The 26864-nt window shown below is 44.0% G+C and overlaps 1 protein-coding gene across 1 annotated transcript in view; it reads right to left on the reverse strand.

Moving 5' to 3' along the window:
* PTH2R (parathyroid hormone 2 receptor) overlaps positions 1-26864 on the reverse strand; it is a 94059-nt gene that overhangs the window by 12329 nt on the left and 54866 nt on the right. The window contains exons 8-9 of the mRNA XM_074968033.1: positions 23900-23960; positions 3045-3111 (exon numbers count right to left, since the gene is read on the reverse strand). Coding sequence (XP_074824134.1) covers positions 3045-3111; positions 23900-23960 — 128 coding nt within the window. The remainder of the gene's footprint in view (positions 1-3044; positions 3112-23899; positions 23961-26864) is intronic.

A 26864-nucleotide genomic window follows, 5' to 3' on the forward strand; every position in this document is an offset into this window, starting at 1 on the left:
AGAGTATGTCTACACTACACAGTGCAGGTAGGCATGCCTATGCTAGCTTTAATCTAGCTAGTGGATCTAAAAACCCGCAGTGAAGATGTGGTGGCACAGACCCTTCCGTGGGCTGTACAAGCTGCCTGGAATCCTGGGTAGGTAGTGGGGTCTGTGTCTCCACAGTTTCACTGCTGGTTTGGCATGAGAGTAGCTTGCTAAATGCAGGACCAGCATATACCATTCCCCAGACAGTTCTCTCAGTGCAGCTAGTCCTCACCTTTCAAACCTCGTCCACTCTCCTGAGGTCTCAGCCCCACAGTTTTGTGATGCTGGCAATCAAGTTGAAACTGCCATGCTCATTTTCATTTGGGAAGCAAGCTGGCTTGGAATCCAGATCTCCTGTCCCAACCTGTCATAACACTTCATTACCTACAAATGTGTTTTGAGCCCAGTAAGAGTGATAGCTCTGGAAACTCACCCAAGTGTCATTTTGATTATAATAAAAAAGCTTGGTGTCAAGTGCAGAAGCGGCTAATAACCAGGGGCCATGTCTAATACCTAGACTCTGAGTTAAGCACATTTCAATGAGCCATCTAAAAGCCTTAAATCACAGATGAGTCTGAAAAGTAGATTTTAATGTCTGGACAAATTTGATCATTTATTACAACACTGCTCCTAAGACAAGAGACTCTGGCGAGAGCTGCAGTGCTGCAGCCATTAATAGTGAATTTTTATGAGGCCGAGGCAGCAGAAATTGTGTGTCTAGAAACAAAGGAGGATATAAATGTAAATATAACAGAAGAAGAAAAGGCTCTCCAAAGATTTTTTTTTTCTGCTTCTCCTGAAGCAAACAAAATTAACTGTGTAAGGATGCATGTGTCCTGGTTACAGAAGCACCTTTGACAGGTTAGGTTGATGCACGATGAAAATTCAGTATGCAGCAGCCCTTTAAAAAAAATCCCATTTTCATGTGTTCTTAAGGTGTCACATCAGGCTCTGCACAGTGTATAGATGAGCTCAGCAGAGGTGTTGCAGTTAAAGCTACGCTGGTATAAATAAGAAAGGGCAATTGGCTGAGTGTTCTCTGGCCTCATGGCTTTGGAATTCAATCCCAACTCAATGGTCTGAAACAGACCAAATCTGATCAGTTGACATGATCAGAAAGTGAGAACCATGTCATGAAAATAGCACAGTGTTATTTGTTCTGCTGGTTTAGAAAAGGAACAATTTTTGGGTTATTCCAAATTTTTTCTTTAACATTTTTATAGAAAATTTTTCGTTTGGGACTTTTTTTATTTTTCCTTTCTCTGCCCCCCCGCCCTTCCCATGTTGCCAACAGGAAGAATGATAAATCAAATCTCAAAAACTTAAATAACCCCCCCCCACACACACCACATTTTTGTTTTCTATGTTTGTTCAAAACACCAGGACCGTTTGGGAGAAAAAAAGGTCAAGAAATTTGTCAATTTCCTAAAAAGGCCATTTTTGACACTGCCCTCGCCCCCGTCTCCACCCCCACCAAAAATTGTCCAACCAGCTCTACTACTGATCCTCACGGCATGCTGCAAAGTTAAGCTTTGGTGGGGAAAGGGTATTTATGTTTTTAATATGCTGGGGTTGCTGATGGTGGGTTATACTGGATCGCCCTGCTGTGCTTTAGCTATTTTGGGGAATATTTTTAAATTATTTTTAAGTTATGCCAGGGGAGTGTACAGCTACATTCTGTTTAAATATAATATTTATTTTATGGGCCAGATTAATTAGTAGGATAATGGAGACATAATTCTTGTTTTCCCTATGCATTGGCAAATGCCAGTCTTTTTAATTCTGTATTTGAATAAATTGTTCAAGTTATAATCATCAAGTATTTTCATGTGTGTCAAAAACTGGGCCATATACAGAACATGAATGAGATTTATGACATACTGGTTTTATATAAATATAGACATGAGATTAATCACGAGATGCATGAAACTTGGCAGGTCCAGCTGCCGTATTATTATTATGTTTATTATTTGTGTGCCAAGTTACGGTAACAAAGAGTAGTGCCAAGTGCAGTACTTGGGTTGTGCAATGCTGCCCAGGACTTGGGCCATTGTGGATACAAGCACTACAATTCTAAAAGCAAAAGTATGGACTCATTAGCATTATCCGCTCTGAAGAATCTACCTTCATATCAAACTCCCAGTAGTTTCAATGAGGGTTTCGCACATGGAAGAGCCGCATGATTTGGCCCCTGGAGCCACACATCACTTTCCTATCTTCCTTGCCCCAGTCTGTGCTTTTCAGCCATTCCCTTTAGCACGAAATGTTAAAGGGCTAAAATTTAAGATTGAGAATATGGGCACGGGGATTGAAACTGCAAAGAAGATCTTTCATTTCCCATATACTTTTGAAAATGGGACTCACGTGATTTTGAAAAGGTAACCCTTGGCCTACAATTGAATATGATCATTTTTATCAGCTATCGTAAACAAAGTGTTCTCAGTCTGGAATTTTAAAAAAAGAAGCCATTACAGCTTTTGCCCTAAACGTTCTCCTTGAGGTTCAAAAACAAAAAGTTGGATTAACTTTATTTTTAAATTGCTTTTCATTGTCACCCGTTTTTACACTTCTGGATAGGACCAATAAAGGAAGTGATTAAATCCTGACGCAAAGGCTGTTCTTATGTTATTCCTGGCCTGGACAGGAAGCACGGGAAATTCCATGAGAACATCTGTTTTCGGGCAAGTTCCAGCCAATTTTGTAGACTCAAGAGATTTCAATAATTAGGAAAAGGATCTGAAATTTGGAGCGTTTATGTGAACAGAGTCTAACTGCTGACTCTTCATTCATCCATCACTAGGGAAAGCTTCAGCTTGATCAACTTCATTTCTTGAGTCACTTTTTCTGATAGATCCCAAGAGTTAGTTGAGAGACTAAGGTAACTTGCTCCTCATTCCACCCTCCCCATCCCCACTCTCACTTCAGAACCTGTGTCGTTTACAGCAAAGCCAGAGAGTTTTAAAAAAAATCAGACAACCAATAAACTATTTACGCTACATCGCATGTATAAAACCTACCCCAATGGCTGCTAATATCGGTGCTTGGTAAATCCATTTGATAGCGCCGGCACTGAGCTCCCAGCATCTGTGATATCAACAAATACCTAGAGTTAAACTAATGACAACAGCAATAAACAATCAAAGGTGGTTTTTTGTTTTTTTTTTAGTTTTGTTTTTTCCCCATTGGCTAGAATGGGTCATGCTCATTTTGGAGGCGTGTAGTCGAATGGGCCACCGATATAGGTCAGCCAAAAGAAAGTCAGCGCTAGGCTATCAGTCTACAAAAAGACCAACAAAACCAGCCACATCATCACCCTCAAAACAATGACACTCCCCCCATCCCCCACTGGGACTAATTGCCTCCATTGTTGGTACTCGCAGAGTGAAAGAACAAGGAGACTGGAAGCTCTAGTCAAGAGCTGATCCTGCTGGGGCACAGTTGAGACCCTTGAGAAGACAACGTGGGTAACTTCCACTGCTGCAGTAGTGGTTGCCCAGAAGGCGTCATTCGCCTGCGCTGTCAAGACAGCAGCTTTCATGAACATTGACTGGAGACATGGGTTTTAACCAGGAAAAGCATGTCAGCCATAAGTTCAAGCTTCAGAATGGGGTCAAAAATGCTTTTGGCTGATAGATAAATGACGGAGAGTGGAAGCGAAAACAAGACTGATCAATACAACCCAAATGGCCCATATTAGACAAACATGCAGGGCTTTGACGACTAATGATGAGGGTACAGGGAATCTGAGTTTGTCTCTACAAAAACATAAGCCAAAATGATGTGATCCTTTACCTCCTGCTGCATGTTTTCATTATATAAACGTAGGTATTACAGCTGTTTAGCTACTCTAAAGCAATGTAAATACTTTATCACAAATGCTACAGTTGGGTCAGCTGTAGCTGTAATCATGTTAACGATAGAGGCCATGACACTACTTGCTAAGTGCAGATACCATTGGTTTTACAGGAATAACATGTCAGTTTAGGGATAAGTTGTGAAGCTTTTTTTCCTGCCGGGGCGTGCTTACACACACCCATTTGCCCATTGACTTCAATGGGTCCCTGGTATGACTAAGTGCTCTCCAGGCTGAGTTAGGTTCACACCGTTAGCCTGTGGTTAGTAAATAATGCATATGAATTGCAAAGTACTGGCGCATCCATTTACAAGTAGTCATGAGCCTGGAGTGGCAAGTCTTAAGCAACCTCAGGCCTTGTTTTAGGGATATTTTATGAGCGCATTTCCTGCTGAATGGGCGTATGTGTTGTCTGAACATCACAATAATTTTCTGTCTTACTCTATATGAGACTCTTAGCCATTCAGGCTTGTCAACAGCACCTTCTGCTCTCTAAAGGACTTATTTTCTTCCTGTTGTTGACAAAATAATGTCTGCAATTTCATACCGACACAGACATGAAAGAACGTCAACTGATTGTCATGCTGGACACTGTGTTTCAGCCCTGTAGAAAACGCAGTGTTTTAGTATGAATCTACATTGCATATAAAGGGTCAAATGCTAACCAAACACACCCAAAATGCATCATTTGTGGTGTTTGCATGGCTATTTTTCAGCTGGAATAACAGACTTCTTAATCCGAGTGTGTGTTTGCTGAGTGAGTATCCGAGTGTGTGTTTGCTGGGAGCGCAGTTTGAAAGCCTGAGCGAGTGCCTGATTGGGTGGTAGCCTGCAGGGGGCGGGTATTGGGGGTGTCTGTTTGTTTCAGGGAAGCCTGGCTGTTTAAAAATAGCCAGAGCTCCGCGAACCAGCTGAGCGGCGGCGGACCAGCTGAGCAGCGGGGAACAGCAGAGCAGCACACAGCAGGAGTTTGCCTGGGAGTTCGCCTGGGGTGAGCCCAGTGAGGCTTACATCTTGCCAGCTTCTCTGAGGAAGCTCGTAGCAGGAAGGTGATATGGAGGGGGGGCGTTCAGCTATTGTGGCCTGCACTGGATGTGCCATGTTTGTCTTTCTTCCACAGGACAGAAGCAACTTTGTCTGTACAAAGTGCAAGCTAGCATCCATATTGGAAGAGAAGATTGAAGGTCTGGAGCAACAGATATCGACCCTGCATTGCATACGAGAATCTGAGGATTTCCTGGACAAAAGTCAGGATATGCTTCTACGGGCACAAAGCTCTAAAGATTTAGAGCAGGTTGCACAGCGGAGCCAAGAGGCCAGTGAAGAAGCTTGGCAACATGTGACCTCCAGAAGAAGAAGGGGGAATGTCCAGGTACCAGCAACGCAGACACAGGTAAGTAACCATTTTCATGTTCTCTCCACAGGTACCATTGCGGAGAGTGGACCAGATGATACGTCTTGGGGGAGAAAGCAGAGGGAGACTCCGCTGGTTGGAAGGCATGAGATGCACTGTCCTAAGGTTGGGAGTTCCACGACCACCACTCCCAAGAGAAGGAGGCGGGTGGTGGTGGTCGGGGACTCTCTCCTCAGGGGGACTGAGTCATCTATCTGCCGCCCTGACCGGGAAAACAGAGAAGTCTGCTGCTTGCCACGGGCTAAGATTCGCGATGTGATGGAGAGACTGCCGAGACTCATCAAGCCCTCGGATCGCTACCCCTTCCTGCTTCTTCACATGGGCACCAATGATACTGCCAAGAATGACCTTGAGTGGATCACTGCGGACTATGTGGCTCTAGGAAGAAGGATAAAGGAGTTTGAGGCGCAAGTGGTGTTCTTGTCCATCCTCTCCGTGGAAGGAAAAGGCTGGGGTAGGGACCGTCGAATCGTGGAAGTCAACAAATGGCTACGAAGGTGGTGTCAGAGAGAAGGCTTTGGATTCCTTGACCATGGGATGGTGTTCCATGAAGGAGGAGTGCTGGGCAGAGACGGGCTCCACCTAACGAAGAGAGGGAAGAGCATCTTTGCGAGCAGGCTGGCTAACCTAGTGAGGAGGGCTTTAAACTAGGTTCACCGGGGGAAAGAGACCAAAGCCCTGAGGTAAGTGGGCAAGCAGGATACCGGGAGGAAGCACAGGCAGGAACGTCTGTGAGGGGACGGCTCCTATCTCATACTGAGAATGAGGGGCGATCAGCAGGTTATCTCAAGTGCCTGTATACAAATGCACAAAGCCTTGGAAACAAGCAGGGAGAACTGGAGGTCCTGGTGAAGGCAAGGAATTATGACGTGATTGGAATAACAGAGACTTGGTGGGATAACTCACATGACTGGAGTACTGTCATGGATGGTTATAAACTGTTCAGGAAGGACAGGCAGGGCAGAAAAGGTGGAGGAGTAGCACTCTATGTAAGGGAGCAGTATGACTGCTCAGAGCTCCGGTATGAAACTGCAGAAAAACCTGAGTGTCTCTGGATTAAGTTTAGAAGTGTGAGCAACAAGAGTGATGTAGTGGTGGGAGTCTGCTATAGACCACCGGCCCAGGGGGATGAGGTGGATGAGGCTTTCTTCCGGCAACTCGCAGAAGCTACTAGATTGCACGCCCTGGTTCTCATGGGCGACTCCAATCACCCTGATATCTGCTGGGAGAGCACTACAGCGGTGCACAGACAATCCAGGAAGTTTTTGGAAAATGTAGGGGACAATTTCCTGGTGCAAGTGCTGGAGGAGCCAACTAGGGCAAGAGCTTTTCTTGACCTGCTGCTCACAAACCGGGAAGAATTAGTAGGGGAAGCAAAAGTGGATGGGAATCTGGGAGGCAATGACCATGAGTTGGTCGAGTTCAGGATCCTGACACAGGGAAGAAAGGTAAGCAGCAGAATACGGACCCTGGACTTCAGGAAAGCAGACTCAGGGAACTGATGGGTAGGATCCCCTGGGGGAATAACATGAGGGGGAAAGGAGTCCAGGAGAGCTGGCTGTATTTCAAAGAATCCCTATTGAGGTTACAGGGACAAACCATCCCGATGTGTCGAAAGAATAGTAAATACGGCAGGCGACTAGCTTGGCTTAACAGTGAAATCCTTGCGGATCTTAAACATAAAAAAGAAGCTTACAAGATGTGGAAGATTGGACAAATGACCAGGGAAGAGTATAAAAATGTTGCTTGGGCATGCAGGAGTGAAATCAGGAAGGCCAAATCACACCTGGAGTTGCAGCTAGCAAGAGATGTTAAGAGTAACAAGAAGGGTTTCTTCAGGTATGTTGGCAACAAGAAGAAAGCCAAGGAAAGTGTGGGCCCCTTACTGAATGAGGGAGGCAACCTAGTGACAGAGGATGTGGAAAAAGCTACTCTACTCAATGCTTTTTTTGCCTCTGTCTTCACGAACAAGGTCAGCTCCCAGACTGCTGCGCTGGGCAACACAGCATGGGGAGTAGGTGGCCAGCCCTTTGTGGAGAAAGAAGTGGTTAGGGAATATTTAGAAAAGCTGGACGTGCACAAGTCCATGGGGCCGGATGCGTTGCATCCGAGAGTGCTAAAGGAGTTGGCGGCTGTGATTGCAGAGCCATTGGCCATTATCTTTGAAAACTCATGGCAATCGGGGGAAGTCCCGGACGACTGGAAAAAGGCTAATGTAGTGCCCATCTTTAAAAAAGGGAAGAAGGAGGATCCTGGGAACTACAGGCCAGTCAGCCTCACCGCAGTCCCCGGAAAAATCATGGAGCAGGTCCTCAAGGAATCAATCCTGAAGCACTTACACGAGAGGAAAGTGATCAGGAACAGTCAGCATGGATTCACCAAGGGAAGGTCATGCCTGACTAATCTAATCGCCTTCTATGATGAGATTACTGGTTCTGTGGATGAAGGGAAAGCAGTGGATGTATTGATTCTTGACTTTAGCAAAGCTTTTGACACGGTCTCCCACAGTATTCTTGTCAGCAAGTTAAAGAAGTATGGGCTGGATGAATGCACTATAAGGTGGGTAGAAAGTTGGCTAGATTGTCGGGCTCAATGGGTAGTGATCAATGGCTCCATGTCTGGATGGCAGCCGGTATCAAGTGGAGTGCCCCAAGGGTCGGTCCTGGGGCCGGTTTTGTTCAATATCTTCATAAATGATCTGGAGGATGGTGTGGATTGCACTCTCAGCAAATTTGCAGATGATACTAAACTAGGAGAAGTGGTAGATACGGTGGCAGGTAGGGATAGGATACAGAGGGACCTAGACAAATTGGAGGATTGGGCCAAAATAAATCTGATGAGGTTCAACAAGGATAAGTGCAGGGTCCTGCACTTAGGACGGAAGAATCCAATGCACCGCTACAGACTAGGGACCGAATGGCTAGGCAGCAGTTCTGCGGAAAAGGACCTCGGGGTGACAGTGGACGAGAAGCTGGATATGAGTCAGCAGTGTGCCCTTGTTGCCAAGAAGGCCAATGGCATTTTGGGATGTATAAGTAGGGGCATAGCCAGCAGATCGAGGGACGTGATCGTTCCCCTCTATTCGACATTGGTGAGGCCTCATCTGGAGTACTGTGTCCAGTTTTGGGCCCCACACTACAAGAAGGATGTGAAAAAATTGGAGAGAGTCCAGCGAAGGGCAACAAAAATGATTAGGGGTCTGGAACACATGACTTATGAGGAGAGGCTGAGGGAACTGGGATTGTTTAGTCTGCAGAAGAGAAGAATGAGGGGGGATTTGATAGCTGCTTTCAACTACCTGAGAGGTGGTTCCAAAGAGGATGGTTCTAGACTATTCTCAGTGGTAGAAGATGACAGAACAAGGAGTAATGGTCTCAAGTTGCAGTGGGGGAGGTTTAGGTTGGATATTAGGAAAAACTTTTTCACTAGGAGGGTGGTGAAACACTGGAATGCGTTACCTAGGGAGGTGGTAGAATCTCCTTCCTTAGAAGTTTTTAAGGTCAGGCTTGACAAAGCCCTGGCTGGGATGATTTAATTAGGGATTGGTCCTGCTTTGAGCAGGGGGTTGGACTAGATGACCTCCTGAGGTCCCTTCCAACCCTGATATTCTATGATTCTATGATAGTGGCTAGCACAGCTGAAATGCCTTTGAATGCTCATCAGAGTGCCACTCCATCAGTAATTACATTGTCTATCTGATGCCCATGGCTGTCATATCAGAGCACCTCAGAATAATGCATTTTTCCTCAAAGCAGCTCACTGAGGCAGGGAAGTGCTATTATCCACATTTCCTGGATGGTGAACTGAAGCCCCAAAGAGACTGACTGTTCCACAGTCACACGGAACATCAATAGCAAAGCAGGGACTTGAACCCAGGTCTCCCCACTTCTTGGGTAGGGGCCTCACCCTTCGAGCAGAGCTTCAACTAGTGTCAATCTGTGTTGAACCACTGACTTCAATGGAGTAATGCTGATTTGCATCACCTGCTGTTCAGCCCATACATCAGTGATCAGCTTGCAAAATAGATATTTGATAAGAAGGGGATTTTCAATTAAAAAAAAGCCAGAAGAGTGGGAACTGGCTGGAGGCTATTTGCTGTTCATAGTGGGGGTTTATACACCAGTAGTGTTCCTTCTAAATGCCTGTATGTACACAGCTTACTTGGACTACATTATATTCTTTAATCGATTGTTTCTTTCAGTACCGAATGTAGCTCTCTTGAAAGGCGTCAGACTGATAGCCCTAGAGACTGAAGTCACCGACTGCACAGTATAAGTGACAGCCTACTGCTAGTGGAAGCTGGTTCCTTTTGAGTGCTGTTGAATGAGCTCTGTGAAGCCAGTCGCTGGTCTCCATCCAATTTCAAGTTGGCAGATGCCCATATCACAAAAACCACCTGAGCAATCGACATCTTCACTGGAAGACTCAGCAGCGAGGTCAAGAACTGACTTACCCATCAGCGTGGGGGAGCTCCCTCAGTTCAGAGTTTAATCATGGTGACGTGACAAGGCAAGGATCCTTGAACTGCAACAGCCCAAACCACCCCAGTTTGATAAAGGCCTTTCAGTCTCTGGGGCTGTCAATCTGGCAATTAAGCATGTTGCAGAATAGGTTATGTTCTGATGGCAAATTTGTGGAATATCCATGAATGGCAAGAAATCAGGCAAGAATATATGGCATGTAACAGACAAACAGCGCTGCTGTTTTTATTAATAAGATATTGTACTTGATTTCTTCTGGCCACTTACTCCACCGGGAAAGTATGTTTATTTTACAAAGGAAGCAAAGGCTGTTTGAATTTAGACAAACTAAAAAAAAAAAAAAAATCAATACACAGATTTAAAGACCAGAAGGGACCATTATGATCTAGTCTGACCTCCTGCATTACATAGCCCAGAGAATTTCACCCAGTGAGTTCTGCATCAAGACCATAAATTCTATTCAAATTACAGGACATCTTTTAGAAATACATCCAGGCCCGGCTCCTAAAAAGTAGTTAGGGACCTAATTCCCTTTTAAATCAATGGGCATTAGGTACCTAAATACCTTTAAGGATCTGGGCTCCAGTCTTGATTTAATGAATTAAAGTCATGGAGAATCAACCTCATCCTTAAATTGTTCCAATGGGTAATTACCCTCACTGTTAAAAATTTGCACCTTATTTTTAGTCTGAATTTTGAGGGTGATTTTCTCCTTTCTGACAGACAGACAGAGGTAGAGGGAATGTGCACACAAGCCACAGTGATAGGTGCCAATAGTTTTGATTTTCTGTACATTTAGGATGAGTGGATATACTTTGTTACACTAAGTTATACTACGTGACGGGAAAGAAATGTATAATATTGTACTGTTAATTAGAGCTGGGTGAAAAATGGTTTTCCCATCCAAGGAAAACTTTTGAGATTTTGAATTTTCTTCCCACCCTGACTCAGAATGAAAAGTCAAAATCTTGAAAATGTTTGCTAACCAACAATCACAAAATCAACCATTCAATCAGTTTGAAACCATCAAATAGTTCAGTTTCAAAAAAGTTCTTTTTTAAAATTTGAACTCTTTTTAAAACTACACTAAGCTTAACTTTTGAAACAAAGTCATTTTGAACTAAAACCTGGAATTTTTCTTTTAAAAAATATCAAAACAGGTCATTGTGACAACTTTGAATTTTTTTCGAAACAAGACATTTGTCAAAACCGTTCCTGTGAACTGTTTTGGTTTAGATGAATCAGCATTTTCTGCTGAAAAGCCATTTTCTTGACAAAAATCCCATCCTGCTCTTCCATTAGCACAGTGTAATGCTCTCCATTTCCTACCAATGGACTTCATTGATGATGATTTTTCAATATAAGAAATAGCTGGAAGACTCCAAACTGGAAGAGAATAACACAAGGCCCAATCAAGTTGGCCGTTTTTCAAAGAGATATTATTAAGGGAACAAGAGTAAACTATCCCACTGCGTAGGAAAGATAGGAAGTATGGCAAGTGACCACTCTCGCTTAACCAGGAGATCTTCAATGATCTGAAACTCAAAAAAGAGTCCTATAAAAAGTGGAAACTATGTCAAATTTACAAAGGATGAATATAAACAAACAATTCAAGCATGTAGGGACAGAATTAGAAAGGCCAAAGCACAAAATGAGATCAAACTAGCAAGAGACATAAAAGGGTAACAAGAAAACATTCTACAAATATATTAGAAGCAAGCGGAAGACCAAAGAAAGAGTAGGCCCATTACTCAATCGGGGGTGGGGGAGGAGAGACAATAAAAGAAAATGTGGAAATGGCAGAAGTACTAAATGACTTTTTTGTTTCAGTTTTCACCAAAAAGGTTAGTAGCGATTGGACATCTAACATAATGAATGCCAGTGAAAATGAGATAGGCTTTAAAGCTAAAATAGGGAAAGAACAAGTTAAAAATGACTTAGACAAGTTAGATATCTTCATGTCAGCAGGGCCTGATGAAATACATCTTAGAATACTCAAGGTGCTGACTGAGGAGATCTCGGAGCCATTTCATGATTATCTTCAAAAACTGATGGAAGATTGGAGAGATTCCAGAGGACTGGAAAAGGGCAAATATAGTGTCAATCTATAAAAAGGGGAATAAAGACAACCTGGGAAATTTCAGGCCCATCAGCTTAACTTCAGTACCCAGAAAGATAGTGGCTCAAATAATCAAGCAATCAAGTTGCAAACACCCAGAAGATAATAAGGTGACAAGTAACAGTCAACAGAGATTTGTCAAGAACAAATCGTGTCAAACCAACCTAATAGCTTTCTTTGACAGGGTAACAAGCCTTGTGGATGGGGGGGAAGCAGTAGATGTGGTATACCTTGACTTTAGTAAGGCATTTGATACTGTCTCGCATGACCTTCTCATAAACAAACTAAGGAAATACAGCCTAGACAGAGCTACTATAAGATGGGTGCAAAACTGATTGGAAAACCATTCCCAGAGAGTAGTTATCAGTGGTTCACAGTCATGCTGGAAGGACATATTGAGTGGGGTTCCACAAGAATCGGTCCTGGGTCCAGTTCTGTTTAATATCTTCATCAATGATTTAGATAATGGCATAAAGAGTACACTTATAAAGTTTGTGGACGATACCAAGCTGGGAGGGGTTGCAAGTGCTTTGGAGGATAGGATTAAAATTCAAAATGATCTGGACGAACTAGAGAAATGTTCTGAACTAAATAGGATGCAATTCAATAAGGACAAATGCAAAGTACTCCACTTAGGAAGGAATAATCAATTGCTCACAAACATAATGGGAAATGACTGCCTAGGAAGGAGTACTGCAGAAAGGGATCTGGAGGTCATAGTGGATCACAAGCTCAATACGAGTCAACAGTGTAACACCGTTGAAAAAAAAGTGAACATCATTCTGGGATGATCATTAGTGGGAGTGTTGGAAGCAAGAGAAGTAATTCTTCCGCTCTATTCCGGACTGATTACGGCTCAGCTGGAGTATTGTGTCTAGTTCTGGATCTTACATTTCAGGAAAAATGTGGACAAACTGGAGAAAGTCCAGAGGAGAGCCACAAAAGTTATTAAAGGTCTAGAAAACATCACCAAGGAGGAAAGATTGAAAAAATTGGGTTTGTTTAGTCTGGAAAAGAGAAGACAGAGTGAACATGGTAACAGTTTTCAAGTACATAAAATGTTGTTACAAGGAGGAAGGGGAAAAACTGTTCAGCTTAACCTCTAAGGATAGGACAAGAAGTTTAAATTGCAGGAAGGGAAGTTTAGGTTTGACAGGAAGTTTTTCTTAAGAACTGTCAGGGTGGCTAAGCACTGGAACAAATTGCCTAGGGAAGTTGTGGAATCTGCATCATTGGAGGTTTTTAAGAACAGGTTAGACAACTAGACCATACCTGACAGGTGTTTATTACGTAGTCCTGCCTTGAGTTCCAGGGACTGAACTAGGTGACCTGCTGAGGTCCCTTCCAGCCCTACACTTCTAGGATTCTATGCTCCCTAGCTCTGCAAGCAGAGGGGAATCTATGGGTGTGAATCTTCCCCTTAAGTGAGCATACAATGGCAGGGGACCTGTGCACAGTCAATGGAAAGGCCCAGCTCAGTTGCATTCTCTGTGCTCAGTAGAGTGCATGAACCATTCCCTCGCTACTCCTCCATAGGCACACAGTGCCTTAAAGTGGCAAGGAGGAGTTGGAGCCATGCTGTCCTATGGCCCACAGGGGTATCAGCTGCTATCCCATAAAGATGTGTGGTAGCAGGCATGTTCCTTCTACATGTTAGGGAGCTACTTAAGATGTAATGTGCTTTGGGGCAGCACAGTCTGCCCAACCCTTTCCTATTGTTTGAGCCGTGCAGGTCATATAATTATTATTTATGAATCAAAAATGTTTCATTGATGCTAATAACTCATAAAAACATTAACAGGAACTCTCAGTGCTGATCTTGTCTGATTAAAGAAACAGATTCTTTCCATACCATTGCAAAGTGACAATACATAATGCATGAAACCAAGCTTTCCGAAACATGATTCTGTCTCATCCATCTGTGGGCATCCAACAGAGCTCTTCTCTATATCGGATTGTGACTCATCAGACCATTACTGCTGGACAATTTTCATTAGCAATTACAGGAAAGTAAAATACTGCCAGAAAAATAAACACTTACCATAACCATAACAGCAATAAAATGAAAAGAACCCTTGTTAATTTACGAGTCTGGCTAATTTGTTCAAACCAGGGTGGATTGATTTAAATCAAAGCAATTTAAAATGACTGATTTTAATTAGCAAGCAGGAAACCTTGATTTACGTAATCGGTTTTAATCATATTTTGCATTTGTACTTTTCAGTTATTTTCGTTAATTTTTGGTAGTTGGTAACCATTAAAACACAGACTCATAGATAGTAAGGTCAGAAGGGACCATTATGATGTTATTTGCAACTAAATGTAGCCGTTATGTTAAATTTGTCACCTTTTTGCTAACCAGCAGGATATACAATATCTACACACATTTATTGAAGCAATTATATAGCTTAATTTATTCAGATTCTTAGTTTTTCTATTTTTTATCAGTTAGAAAATAGTGAATGATGCATCTCTTACTTACTAGATGATTAATTTTTATTTATGATCTGTGCCAAGTTTTAATTGGATGGAAATTAAAAATCTGATTAAAATGCACAAAAAGCATTTTTTTGTTAAATAAAACCACCTTAAATGTGTTGGATACATAACAAAAAGTTTGTAAAAACACATTTTGCATTTAAAACTAACTGCTTTTATTAAACAAAGGTGTATTACCCATAGTTAATTAATTGAACAGATTGTTTCTGGTCACCATGTCCTTCCTGATTCTAGTACTAGTAGATCTCTCTCCCACACCTTCTTTTTTATTCATACATCTCTGGAGTAAACAAGCTTTCTTGCTTTTTCAACTCCCAACTGGTTTCTTAACTTTGAATGAACTAGTCATTGAACTGAATTAGATGAATAAACTGAAATGGAGAAATATTCTCTTTGCACTGACAGAAAGGGCTACTGCTGTCAAAAGCCAGGTTAGCGCTTCAAACACACACTTGTTTCAGGTGCTTAGCCAGTGAGTTCAAGCAGTTCAGGGTTTGACTTTCTTAAAACCTTGGCAGCAAACTTGTACTGCTTAAAATTTTTTGTATTTAATTTTAATAGATTAGAATAAGTTTAGGCCTTAACATAGATTGTCAATTTCAAATTTCAATGTAAATAGGTTTATTTTTAAAAATAAATCGGGATTTAAATGTTAAAAATCAGATTTTTCTTTTTAATGTCTCACCAATTTGTATTCACCTGGTCTCAAACTGACTTGATAATAGGATACGGGGTACTTTGTACTAGGGCTTGTCTATATGGAGAATTAGTGCACAGCAAGTTAGGGTGTAAATCGACAGCGCACTCGCCTTCTATCACTAACTGGCCCTGGGAACCCTGCTACCACACACAAAAAGCTCCCTAGTGCCCTCTGACGTGAGTGCCTTTACTGCAAAAAGCAGGGTCCACATGGTGACCTAGTGTGCATAAAGCTAGTGTGCAGTAGATTTACTCCCCAACTTGCTGTGCATTAACTTGCCACATAGACAAGCCCTTAGCCTTTGCCTCCAGAATCTTCCCACTTCATAAGAGACATGAGTTAGTAAAAGATCTCAGCCCATATTTCCTTCCAGGAATGCTGCCTTCCTAAACAAGGAATATGGAAACCTTCACTGTGTTGAGTGTTCTCCCTCTTCAGTCTTTGCTTAACAAACAAACTCTGCTAGGCAGCATTGTTTGAATCGCAGCCAGTCTGACTCACAGAACAATAGGGTTAGAAGGGACTGCAAGGACCATATGGCTATTGACCCTATTGGTCCCTCAATATCCACAGGCAAAGTGTTTACCTTCTATAATGAGAATTGTTACCATGTCTGACAAACTCACTATACATCACACCCTTTTGTCATAATATTTATCTAAAGTGCATCTTGTAAGCTACCATATGAAAACTAGTGACACTCTGGTCATTAATATCTTGTCCAATATATGTACAGTGAGCATATAAAGAGTTATGCAGGTGTGCTGGAAACGTGTTACTAAAATATGTTGAGTCCAAGCAATCCAAGTAGAGATGATAAGCAGGTTTGTCCTAGAGAAAGGAAGGTATATTGACCGGTCTGCCAGCATCAAGCTTTGCAAGCCATTTGCCTCTGTGGTAAACAGAGTGATCAAGCTAACAGGCAAAGGAGACAACAGTATGGCCTCATTACAAGCAAAAGACATTTGCATCTAAGGTAAATAGAGTAATCAAACCAGCAGGAAAAGGGCCCCAGCTTGCTGGAAAACAAACGAGCATGACTGGAATCTGAACCCCAGGCTCTGAAGGCAAAGACAATGAACTTCAGGGAATATAAGGAGAAGCAAAAAGACATTCTGGTTATCCATCACTTAAGGGACCAAGAGACCTGTACTCTTTGAATCTGTGAAAGATGGAATCCCACAGCCATGCGGGTTGAAGGTGATGGGAACTGACTCAGTTAGAAATTGCCTGAAACCAAGATTGTAATTCGCTACGTTGTAGACACTGGAAGGCATGTTTTATTTTTGTTTTATTTGTAACCATTGTCTGTTTCTATTATCCTTGGTTACTATTACTTAAATTGTGGTTCTTTATTAATAAACCTTTGTTTGGTTTTAGCATAAAATCGTCTCAGTGCAGTGTATTAAAGTGCAGGTCCTATACAGTGACCTGCAATGCCAGGCTGAGACTGGCAGAGTCTCGAGGAGTTTGCTGGGGAGGTAGACAAGCTGCTGACACACAGTTTAAGCTCCTGTAAAGCTTTCTCTTCCTAAGGCAAAGGGTAATACAGTGGCTTACAGTTCTGGACGCCCTGACAAAGCATCCCAATGGCCAACTTCAGTGATACTAAAGCAGAGGAATTCTGATGAGAAGGGTGCCATCTGTTAATGAAGACTGGACTGCCAAATTCAAAGCACATTCAAATAAAATCTCTGGCTCAAGTAAATCCAGGGGTAACACAGGACACTCTGGGCCAGATGCTGATCTCCACTGAATGGGTGTACATCCGGAATAACTCCATCAGCAGAGTGACTCCACGAATACATCAATGCAACAGGGATCACAGTCTCTCCTTTCTTCATAAAAGAACTATCAAGCTATCTATGGAAATTGACGCAACTTTCAATATCTGCCAGTGGAGAATTACTAGGTTTTGTTTTGTTTTTTTAACAGGAGTCAGAGCTACTTGCTAACAGTTTTGAGTGGATGAAGTGATTGCTATGAGTCAGAATGTGGGAGACTGAAACTTTCAGCTACTCGATCTAGTATTTACTGGGAAAAAAATGTTCCTGTATCAGCCTAGCAAGAAAAGATAAATGGTGACATCCTGGGTGAAAAGGCTGCTGGTAGTGAATGACACTTCAAAAGAACCTGCAACAGCAGCCTCTGCCAAAGATCAAAATGGAATGACCAACATTGTTCCGCCCAGTGAGTGCTACTATAAGGAAACTGAGCAACTGACAGAAAAGTTGGTACCTTCCTTTAGATTTCTTTCACTCAAAATAATAGAGCACCTGGGCTGATCAGCATCTTATTCAATTTCACTGAAATTTCAAATTTTGAAATTAAAAAAAAATTGAGTTGGACAAACTTCTGAATTGAAAAAGAAACCTGGTGAAATGCTTCTCTTCCCCCCTCTCCTCCCATTATCTCTATATAGCACCATGATGGGGTAAAGAATCTGTAAGGAAAGTTCCCGTATGTGTTGAGTAATTTGCTATGGTTGTGCCAAAGCATGGGAGATGTTTGGAGAAGTCAAAGGGTCGCCATTCACACTGGAGTGCAGTTCTGGGAATGTGCAGCAGAATGGAGAGCTGCAAGCTGCGGCTGAATAAATAGCCTCTGGTTTTTGGGGTGCATGCACAGAGAAAACACCAGAAGTATTTAATGGAGGTTTACAAGCTCTCCTTGTTTTCCTAAGAAGAACATCATCATTGGTTGACCATATCTGTCCCAAACGACTGGAAATTCAAAGGTTAAGAACATAAGAACAGCCATACTAGGTCAGACCAAAGGTCCATCTAGCCCAGTATCCTGTCTTCTGACAGTGGCCAATGCCAGGAGCCCCAGAGGGAAAGAACAGAACAGGTAATCATCAAGTGATCATCCATCCCCTGTCACTCATTCCCAGCTTCTGGCAAACAGAAGGTTCTGAGCATCTGTACATCCCACTGCCAGCAGTCGGAGAGGTGAGTGCTTGAGCACCTTTGAAAATATATCAACAGGTGCAGGATACAATTCATAAAAAAGCCACAGTTCCAACTGAAGAGCGGGCTGCTGAACGAGCAGATCACTTATTTTAGGGGTCTAAATATGGGCTTTGAAGAATCCAGGTTTCAATATTTTTGGTCCAATACTCCTAGGCAGAAGCTCTATTAGTGGAAACATACCAATAAATCCAGTCATGGAATTCAATAAAATAAATACGCCAGGACAAATCAGAGATTTGTGTAGGCTCCTCCAGAGAGGGGCATGCAAATTAAATTCTTGCTTGCACATGCACAAAATCTGGTCCGATCTGGGGACTGAAGATCAGGCCCTATATATCTTTGGAATATTTTACTCTGTGACAGCTGGGTCCATAATTCAGGTTTCAAAGGCTTTTTTTCTTTTCACCTTGATGTTTTGCATGAAGGAAAGTGGCAGGGGGAGGCTTAAGCATGGGTTCAGAATGCACCCACAGAAACTGCAGCCAGGCCATGGCACATAGGGGTCACACCGCCACTTGGTTTGATGACTCGTGCTGTGCCCTTGCAAAGCAGCAGCCCTCTAGTGGTCAAGACTAAAGATAACACTTGCAATTGCCGGCAGGAATGGGAACAATGGCTTCTTTATAGGCTTTTCACATCAAAGCTTCATACACACCTTCTACATTAAAGGAGCCGCTACCCTTTGTTTCCTGTAGAGTTACAGTTGTCTCTCCTCGGCGATGATGTTTTTCATTAGTCACCTCAGATTTCACTGCTTTCTTCCTTACCACAGGCTTTAAGTGCGATGAATCTCATCACACCATGGAAAGAGGGTTCTGAGATGGGTTTTTTATTTTTTGTACATTTTATTGTAAAACCAGAGCTCCACTGTTGATTTTCAGGGGGATTTTTATATGTCCTTTAAAGTTCCTCAGTTAAAACCCTCATCGTGGTCTGGCTGCTTGGCCCTGGTGTGGATGCACAAGGAAAAGATGCAGGGCACCTTTCCCACACGTCTGGTCCCCATGTCCATGAGCCAGCCACCATGTATCTGAGGAGCACATGCCCAGCTCCCCTTCCAGGATGCCCACAGATGCTAACTGCCTCAAGGGGAGAAGGGTATGCAGAATTTTGGGATGTGGCCCTACTGCCATTACTGTGCACCAGCTAGCAGAGCTAGGTGGGAACGGGGTGTGTGTGAGATGTTACGTCTTCTCCAGGGGTGGAGTAGTTACCATGCCATGTATGCTGCCTGAAAGCCCCCTTCCTGGGGACTTCAGCTACAGTACAGCCCTTTCATACCACCTAGCTCTATATGCAGCCCTCTTCATTTCAATGCAGGCATAACACAGCAGCTTCTGGCGTACAAATTTTCAAACCAAATTCTGCACTTTCCTGGACTCATGCTCAGAGCTTCTGAGGAGAGGGTGAGAAAAAGGTGGCTGTAAGCCACCTTTCCAAACTGCTTATCCTGGAGAGATCCCTGAAGGGCACGGATCAGCTAAAATGTCATGTGTTCTGCTCCTAGCCCTGTTACACCATTCTGAGACTGCCAGCAGCAAATATCTCCAAGGGCAGGGGATGGGATTCTAGATGGGGAGGGCTCCAAGTTACTACAGAGAATTCGTTCCCAGGCATCTGGCTGGTGGGTTTTGCTCAGTGTCCAACTTACCACCGTATTTGGGGTCAGGAAGGAATTTCCCCTGGATCAGATTGGCAGAGACCCTGGATTTTTTGCCTGTCCCTGCAGCATGCGTCACTTGCAGGTTTAAACGATGTAAATGGTAACTTGAAGTCTTTAAATCAAGATCTGAGGACTTCAGTAACTCAGCCAGAGGTTGGGGGTTTATTACAGGAGTGGGCGGGTGAGGTTCTGTGGCCTGAAAGTCAGACTAAATGATGGTGATAGTCCCTTCTGGCCTTAAAGTCTGTGAGTCCCGACCTTTCCCTGCCCCCAACATACCGCCTACACCGGGGGAGGGGACAGTGGGTGGCATATGGCTAGCGCTGTTCACTTCATACGACTCAGAGGATTGTTTTACATTCAGGGAATCAGTGATGCCCCTTTAGGTCAACACAAAGTAGCTGAACTACAGTCAAGAATCTGGCCCAATAGCTCAACAAGAAACTTAGGAGTGGACCCAGACATTCACTGTCCCCTATCACTAGGGTGACCAGATGTCCCGTTTTTAAAGGGACAGTCCCGTATTTCAGCCCTCCTGCAGGGTGTTCCGACTTTTTTCTTAAAAACGGGCAAATTGTCCTGTATTTTCTGTCTCCCCCGTTATTGGCTGGTCCTGGTGCTGGCTGGATCCCTGCTCGCCAGCCACCCGCCTACCTCTGGCCAGGAGTTGCCGAGCCCTGCGTGTGGCAAAGCACCCCCACAGAGCTGGCATAGGGTAGCCTCTCAACCCCTCAGCTAAGCTCTGGAGTGGCGGGGAGGATGAAGGGGGGAAGCGATTTCCAGGCTGTTCACACCCCGACCCTGCAGGCTCCACAGCAGCCCCCCGGGAAGGGGCTTAGCACCCTCTTCTTCTCCCCTGCTGCCTGCCTCCCCACCCTGGGCCCTGCCTCCGAGGGGCGCGGAGCTGCTCTGTCCCCTAGGCACCCTGCCCTGCTGAGCCACCTCTCTGGACGGGTTCGCTGAAGGCCCTGCAGTCAGGTTCTCTGGGCCCTGGTGCACAATGCAACCTTAGGGCTTAACCCCTTCCTGCCCGTGCTGTAGCTGCGGGACAGGAGGCAGCTGGATTATGTCGGTGGTCAGCAGCAGCCTGGAGGTGTTAGATGCCTTTTGACACTGTGCAGGTAGGACGGGACAAGCAGCTTCCAGCCACGGGGGGGAGAGGGGGGAGAGCTAGGTGACCCTGCACGTCCCCCACATGTTGCCTTGGGACGATGCAGTGCAAGGTACCAAGAGAGGTGGGTGTGTCCAGCCAGGCATGCAGGTCAGAGAGTACCAGGCAGGGAGCATGGGGTCGGTCAGTCAAACACCCCTCCCCCCCACCCCCATGTGAGAGAGATGTGTGTGTCACCTCTCCCCATCTGAACCCTAAAGCCTTAATGAGAAGAAGGTAAATAAAAAGAATCTATCGACCCAGTATTTCTTTTTAAGAGGGGCTCAGTCAACTTGATGTTAATTTGAACATTTGTACTGCATAGTTCTTTGAATTACCTTGAATATGAGTAATTTTACCATGTGCCCTGTATTCAGCATAGGAAAATATGGTCTCTCTCTAGCTGTCACTCACAATGAGCAGATATTTGTCTGAATACACAATGTGCCTTTCTTCTAGGACATGAACAAAGAGTTGTCCAGCCCAGCTCAGTATATATTTGTGGGTAGTGAAAGTGATGCATGGTAGTAAATTGCTTTGAACCATTCCTACTGCCTGACAAAGGTTTGAACTATCGACATGCAGCAAAGCAAATCCTCAGCAATTATTACACAGACAAAAGTAAAGCTCTGAGAGGAAAGAATAATTTTCTGCACTTATTGACGCAGACGGCGAGAGCCTGGAATAAGGTCATAGATATTGTTTAGTAGTTGCTCCTATGATTCATCATTTCAGCTGAATCCAAGGGCAAGTGTTGGTGCCAGGTTGTCCACTTAATAGCCATTTGTTTGAGGTTGGAATTGTTACTGTTAGATCACCGCTTGCTTTATCATTGGGACACAGTAATAGTGAAGACAGCCAATTGAGTCAAGGAAGGGCACTGATCTTGGAGTTTTTGCTTTCGAAGTTTTCTTTGCTATGACGCGCTCGGGGGCCTTGATGAGGAGCAAGGCTGGGGAAGAGGGGAGCTTAGGGAAGACATTGGGGCTCTGCAGCAGGATACACAAGGGATTTTACATGTCGACCCTGACAGCTATCCATGGGACTGATCCACAGGCATGGAAAGCCCCCATTGACTTCAACGGGCTTTGGATCAGGCCCCTTTGAGTAGCAGCCTTATTAAACACACGGAAAACTCCCATGCAAATAGCATCTTCATAACCTTTGAGAGAAGGTCGCTACGCCACATGGCCGGAAAGGAGCAGCTACGTCGTTCCACAGCCCGCCTCCACTCCATTCACTCGTTCTCATTCTCAAGTGCCACCACCCACAACTACGTCTCTCCAGCCTTCAGCTGGAACAACCCAGCCTGCAGCTTTAAATCAATACATGAGCTCGCCTATCCGACATTTCTATATTTAAAAAAATCACCGGCAACCTAGATCACTGATTCCTCCGTTACCCTAAAAATTACAGAGAAACCAAGCTCCCTGCTCCAGTTTGCAGTCTGACACCGTACCTCGCTTACTCATACCAGTATGAACCGAGTGACACACAATGTAAACAACAAAACACAATCAGCACATAACCAATAACAAAGGGGCAGGGTACCCGGGTGCTCACTGGTTGTTCAGGATGGAGGCATATGCAGACGTGTGGGCTGTGGGTGATGAAAGGGTAGCTGAGGGGAGTTGAAATTCATGAATGACATGCACATGGAGTGTTGAATGACTTTTCTTAGCTCCTTGTTTGTTGTGAAGGGACTTTCAAAAACACTCAGCATCCCCTGCTCCTGTTGACCTCAGTGGCAGCCAGGAGGCCCATGCTGAGTGCATTTGAAAAGCCCACCCTAGATGCCTGACTCTCGTCTGTCGACAGAGTCTGGGAGGATGAAATGTAAATTCTCTTATTTGCACTTATCGCTAACGGTACGTGCAAACCTTTGGATCTGTCTAGAAGCCAGCTTGGGGGCCCCTTTCTAGAAAATGGGCAATAATGGATATGGAGCGTGTGTGTGTGTGTGTGTGTGTATATATACACACACACACACACACACACACACACACACACAATATGAATATATACAATATGTACTGGTGATACCCCTGTACTAAACGATGGTACCGTGTGATAAATCACATTTATCATACAACTTTCATTTTCTCACTTGCCCTCTCCCTACTAGTCCCTCAGTACCACCAACTTTTAACATTTCAAACATCTGAGCAGCTTCAGTTACTATTCGTTTACAGAAACAGCCTGTCAGGAGAGTTCGCCCCTTCCCCGCAAATATAAAATGTTTACTCCAAAAAATTCACTGGCTTGATATGTCTGCCAATCAGTATTCAATCCTGGGTTAATGGCAGGTTTAAGGTCCAATAGCTTATCAATCACGAGGTCTAGGAAAAGCAGTTGTCTGAACACTGGCTAACCCAATATTCGGTCTCATTGAGAGTAAACGGTATATAACAGAAAAAGATCCAGAGTGGAAATGACGCACCGTTCTTCAGTGCTCTAGCTGCATGCCTAGCAATTTTATTGCCCACTATCTAAATGCCATGTCTGATTTTAAACCCTTTAGAAATACAATAGAAACAGGTTTATAATCGCAGCGAGGATCTCCACAGCAATGAGTTATCAGACCAATAGGAATGATTTGCTTTGGGCATTTAACTTATTATCGGACCTTCGGGAAATGAGAAAGGAAAGCTCTATGTTGGGCTTTAGCCCATTATCATCTCTCAGCTTTGCCACACAGAAAGTAAACAAGGGAAAGTAGGGTTATGCAGGCCGTTATTCTCTTCGGTACCCGTGGAGCCATGCTGAGACACAGCAGCAAATAAACTGGCCCATTGTTTTTATCATCACTTTTCTTCTCTTTTACATTAAGGTTTCCACCTTCCACCTTCTACCACTCTGATGGTGCATCTGTCTTTTGCTGTTTAAAAATGACACTTTGTTTGCAGGTAAGAATGGGAGCACGTGATCTGCGGTACATGCAGGAATGGAGAGATGAAAACAAATCTGACTGCTTTCCATAAACAGATAGCTCACAGCGCCTTCTGCGTCCTTGCCGCTTACCTTGCATCTGCCACCGTTGCACGGACCACTGCCCAGGCTACTACAAAGACAGCCGGAAATCCTACAATTATGAAAAGTTAAATTGGTTACTGTTCAGAGTAGGTTCATTTGGAAGAATGATGGCATGGGTGAGAAAATTACCTTTTATTTGCACCTTAAGGGAAAGTAAAATAACTACTTGTAAAAGAAGCCAGAAGGAAATGAAGTTCTTATTATTAATAAAGCATGAGCTGTGAAGAAGCAGTATTCAACGTGAGCATGAAAGACCAAATTCTAAAAAAAAAAGTCGATGGGATGGAACGGAGGTCAGAATTTGCACATAAATTTTAGATAGAGCTGAAAGTTTGGAAAACACCCATTCTACACACAACTTTTTGGGCCAGATTCTTGGATAGTGTAATTCAGTGGCTTCATTTACATCAGCTGAGGATCTGTGTCTTTGCCTCCACTGTTTCTTATACACCATGAACCAGAGGACAAGGTGATTATGAGTCATGGAGCTTTTATCTCTATAGGATACAGGAACCCAGCCCAGCTTGGAAATGATTTAAAGTTTGACAGTCATTGGTTGGTGTATGTGAAATGAATTGGGTAGCCTCAAGCCAGTTCCAAGTGAACAAAAAGCACTAAACAAAAGCTGGAATCACAGCTGGCAACTTTCGGCTGTCTCAGGCCAAGGCCAAGGAACGTATGGGCAGGAAGCATGAATTATTCTTTCCCTCGAAAAGCTAGTCAAAGAAAGGATTGAGGCAAAGTGGCAGGACAGGGACATTTGCACTGTTTCTGCCCACAAGGGAACCTGTTGGCTGGACAGAGGACTTCAGGCTCCTGCAATGTTCTCCCGGCACACGCCTCAGATTGAGTATTTAAAATGCAGCACCACTCATGGGTTGTGTGATACAAATATAGGGTCTGGGTTTGTTCTCACTGAGGACAGTGGGAGTTTTGCCACTGGCTTCAATGATGCAAATGCAAAGGTTTCCAGTCACCAGTCTCTAACATCCCCTGTGAGAGTAAGAGTATTCGTAGTGGAATCAAAGCTACCAACCTTTCCCATTTGAAAATAGACAATTATGTGCAAAGTGAGCTACTCCCTTGGGGGGAGATTTGCCATGGTGCAGAGGGCTGGCCCACAGCCCACTTTAGGCCCATTTTGATGGCTTAGGCAGGACGTATGCAGTTCATGGATTTGCTGCAGCTTGTCCGCAGAGCGCCAGATGTGGCCTACTCCTAAGGAAACGATGTCAAAAGTGTATTAAAAATGGTGCTGGTGGTTTCGGGAAGGATTGTTGCCCTTTCAGGATGTTTGGTTTTGGTAACAATTTTCTTAACATAGGAAACCTCCAGATGACAGTTATTGAAAACACTATTGACCTTACTTTGGCCAAATGCATTAGTGGCTTGAGCTAAAGCCAATGGGAGTTTTTCCATTGACTTCAATAGGCTTTGGGTAAGGCCCTAAACAACCAATAACAGCAAGAACTTCCTGTGGACTACCATTTGAGCACCAACAGATTAGAGCATCTGATGCTGACATTCCTCTTTAAGAGATGAATAGAGTTTTAGAAAGCTGACAGCACTTTCAGGCTATACTTGCTCAAGAAGTTGTGATTTCTGAGATGCACCATGCAAGGCGACCCTCAATACTGACAAAGGTTCAGGTGAGCTACCATTTGCTTCCTCCATTCAAGTTAATGGAAATAGCATTGTGTGTTCCTGTGATCCTGCAACTCTGAATTTGATTTTGCCATGTGGGGAAAGTTGGTGATAAAGTACTGAATTAAAGTGAAAAAAAAAAAAAGACAAAGCCTTATGTTTATACTTGAAATGGAAGAGCCATCTCTCTGCACAAGCATCATTGCTCTCTACAGTGTGTCTTCTAGTGTCATGACTAGTCTCATTTTAAAATACTCAAATGCTGGGTCTTCAGAAGAGCTGAGCAAACAATTGTCCTTTTGCTGTTTGTGAATTCTCTTAGAACAGACTTAGATTCCTACTAATTTGTACCTTATTCAAAATATGGTTCATGAGGACATATCTCAGCCTATGGAGTGCTCTCAAACTATTCTCTGCCTCTCTTGCTTTGGAGATATGCCATTTGTGTTGCGCACTCTTCACTTATATCACCTGGTATTATATACCAGGAAGCCACAATTCCTTCTCTGGTCCAAGCTGGCTCTAGGGAGACAGTAATTTACCTTTGGCCTACACCAATAGTAAATTACCACCTCTGGGGAGCTGGCTCAGATGTACTGTGTGTTGTGGGGGCAGAGCCAATTCCCTGCCACTCTCCACCTGTTCCATCTGGTAAGCAATGAACTTCTCCCCAACACCTGAACTCAAGGACTAATCTGCCCCCCCCCCCCTTGTCTACACATGAATTGCGCTAACCCAAAATTTGGACTCAGGGTCCCAGGACCCCAGAGGGTGAGTCAAGCTAGGACCCCGGGTTCGAGCCCTATTGCTTTGCACTGTAGAAACAGCCCCACAGGACTTGCGCTCTGAGAGTCTGCCAAAAGTGCCCCACAATCCCATGGGCTGACTTTGTCCTCTGGACAGTCAAATGTGGTGGACAGTTAAGTTTGCCCACGCTGCACCACAAACAAAGGGCTAGAACAGCCACATTTTGGGAGGGTGAGAGGACGCCTGGGGCATGGGTGGCTGGACTCAGGTTCAGACAATGCAGTGTAGATGCTGGAGCCCCAGGTTGGGACCCAGGGTTCAAAAATTCCTAACCTGGGGTTACAAACGAGTGTTGATGCTCAACCCCTAGGTTAACAAACCCCAGGTCTGCTAACTCGTGTTCTACTAACCCTGGGTTACAGTACAGTGTAGACATTCCCTTAGGCACACACAATCATTAGCAAGCTGGGAAGACAGGGATCTGAGCGAAAACCCCAGACACGAACACTGCCAGCCAGGAGGAAGTGTATGCGAGGATCTAGACTTTGAGAGTGAGCCAAAC

This window comes from Natator depressus, chromosome 11 (assembly GCF_965152275.1).
Source record: "Natator depressus isolate rNatDep1 chromosome 11, rNatDep2.hap1, whole genome shotgun sequence".
NCBI classification, from domain to species: Eukaryota; Metazoa; Chordata; order Testudines; family Cheloniidae; genus Natator; species Natator depressus.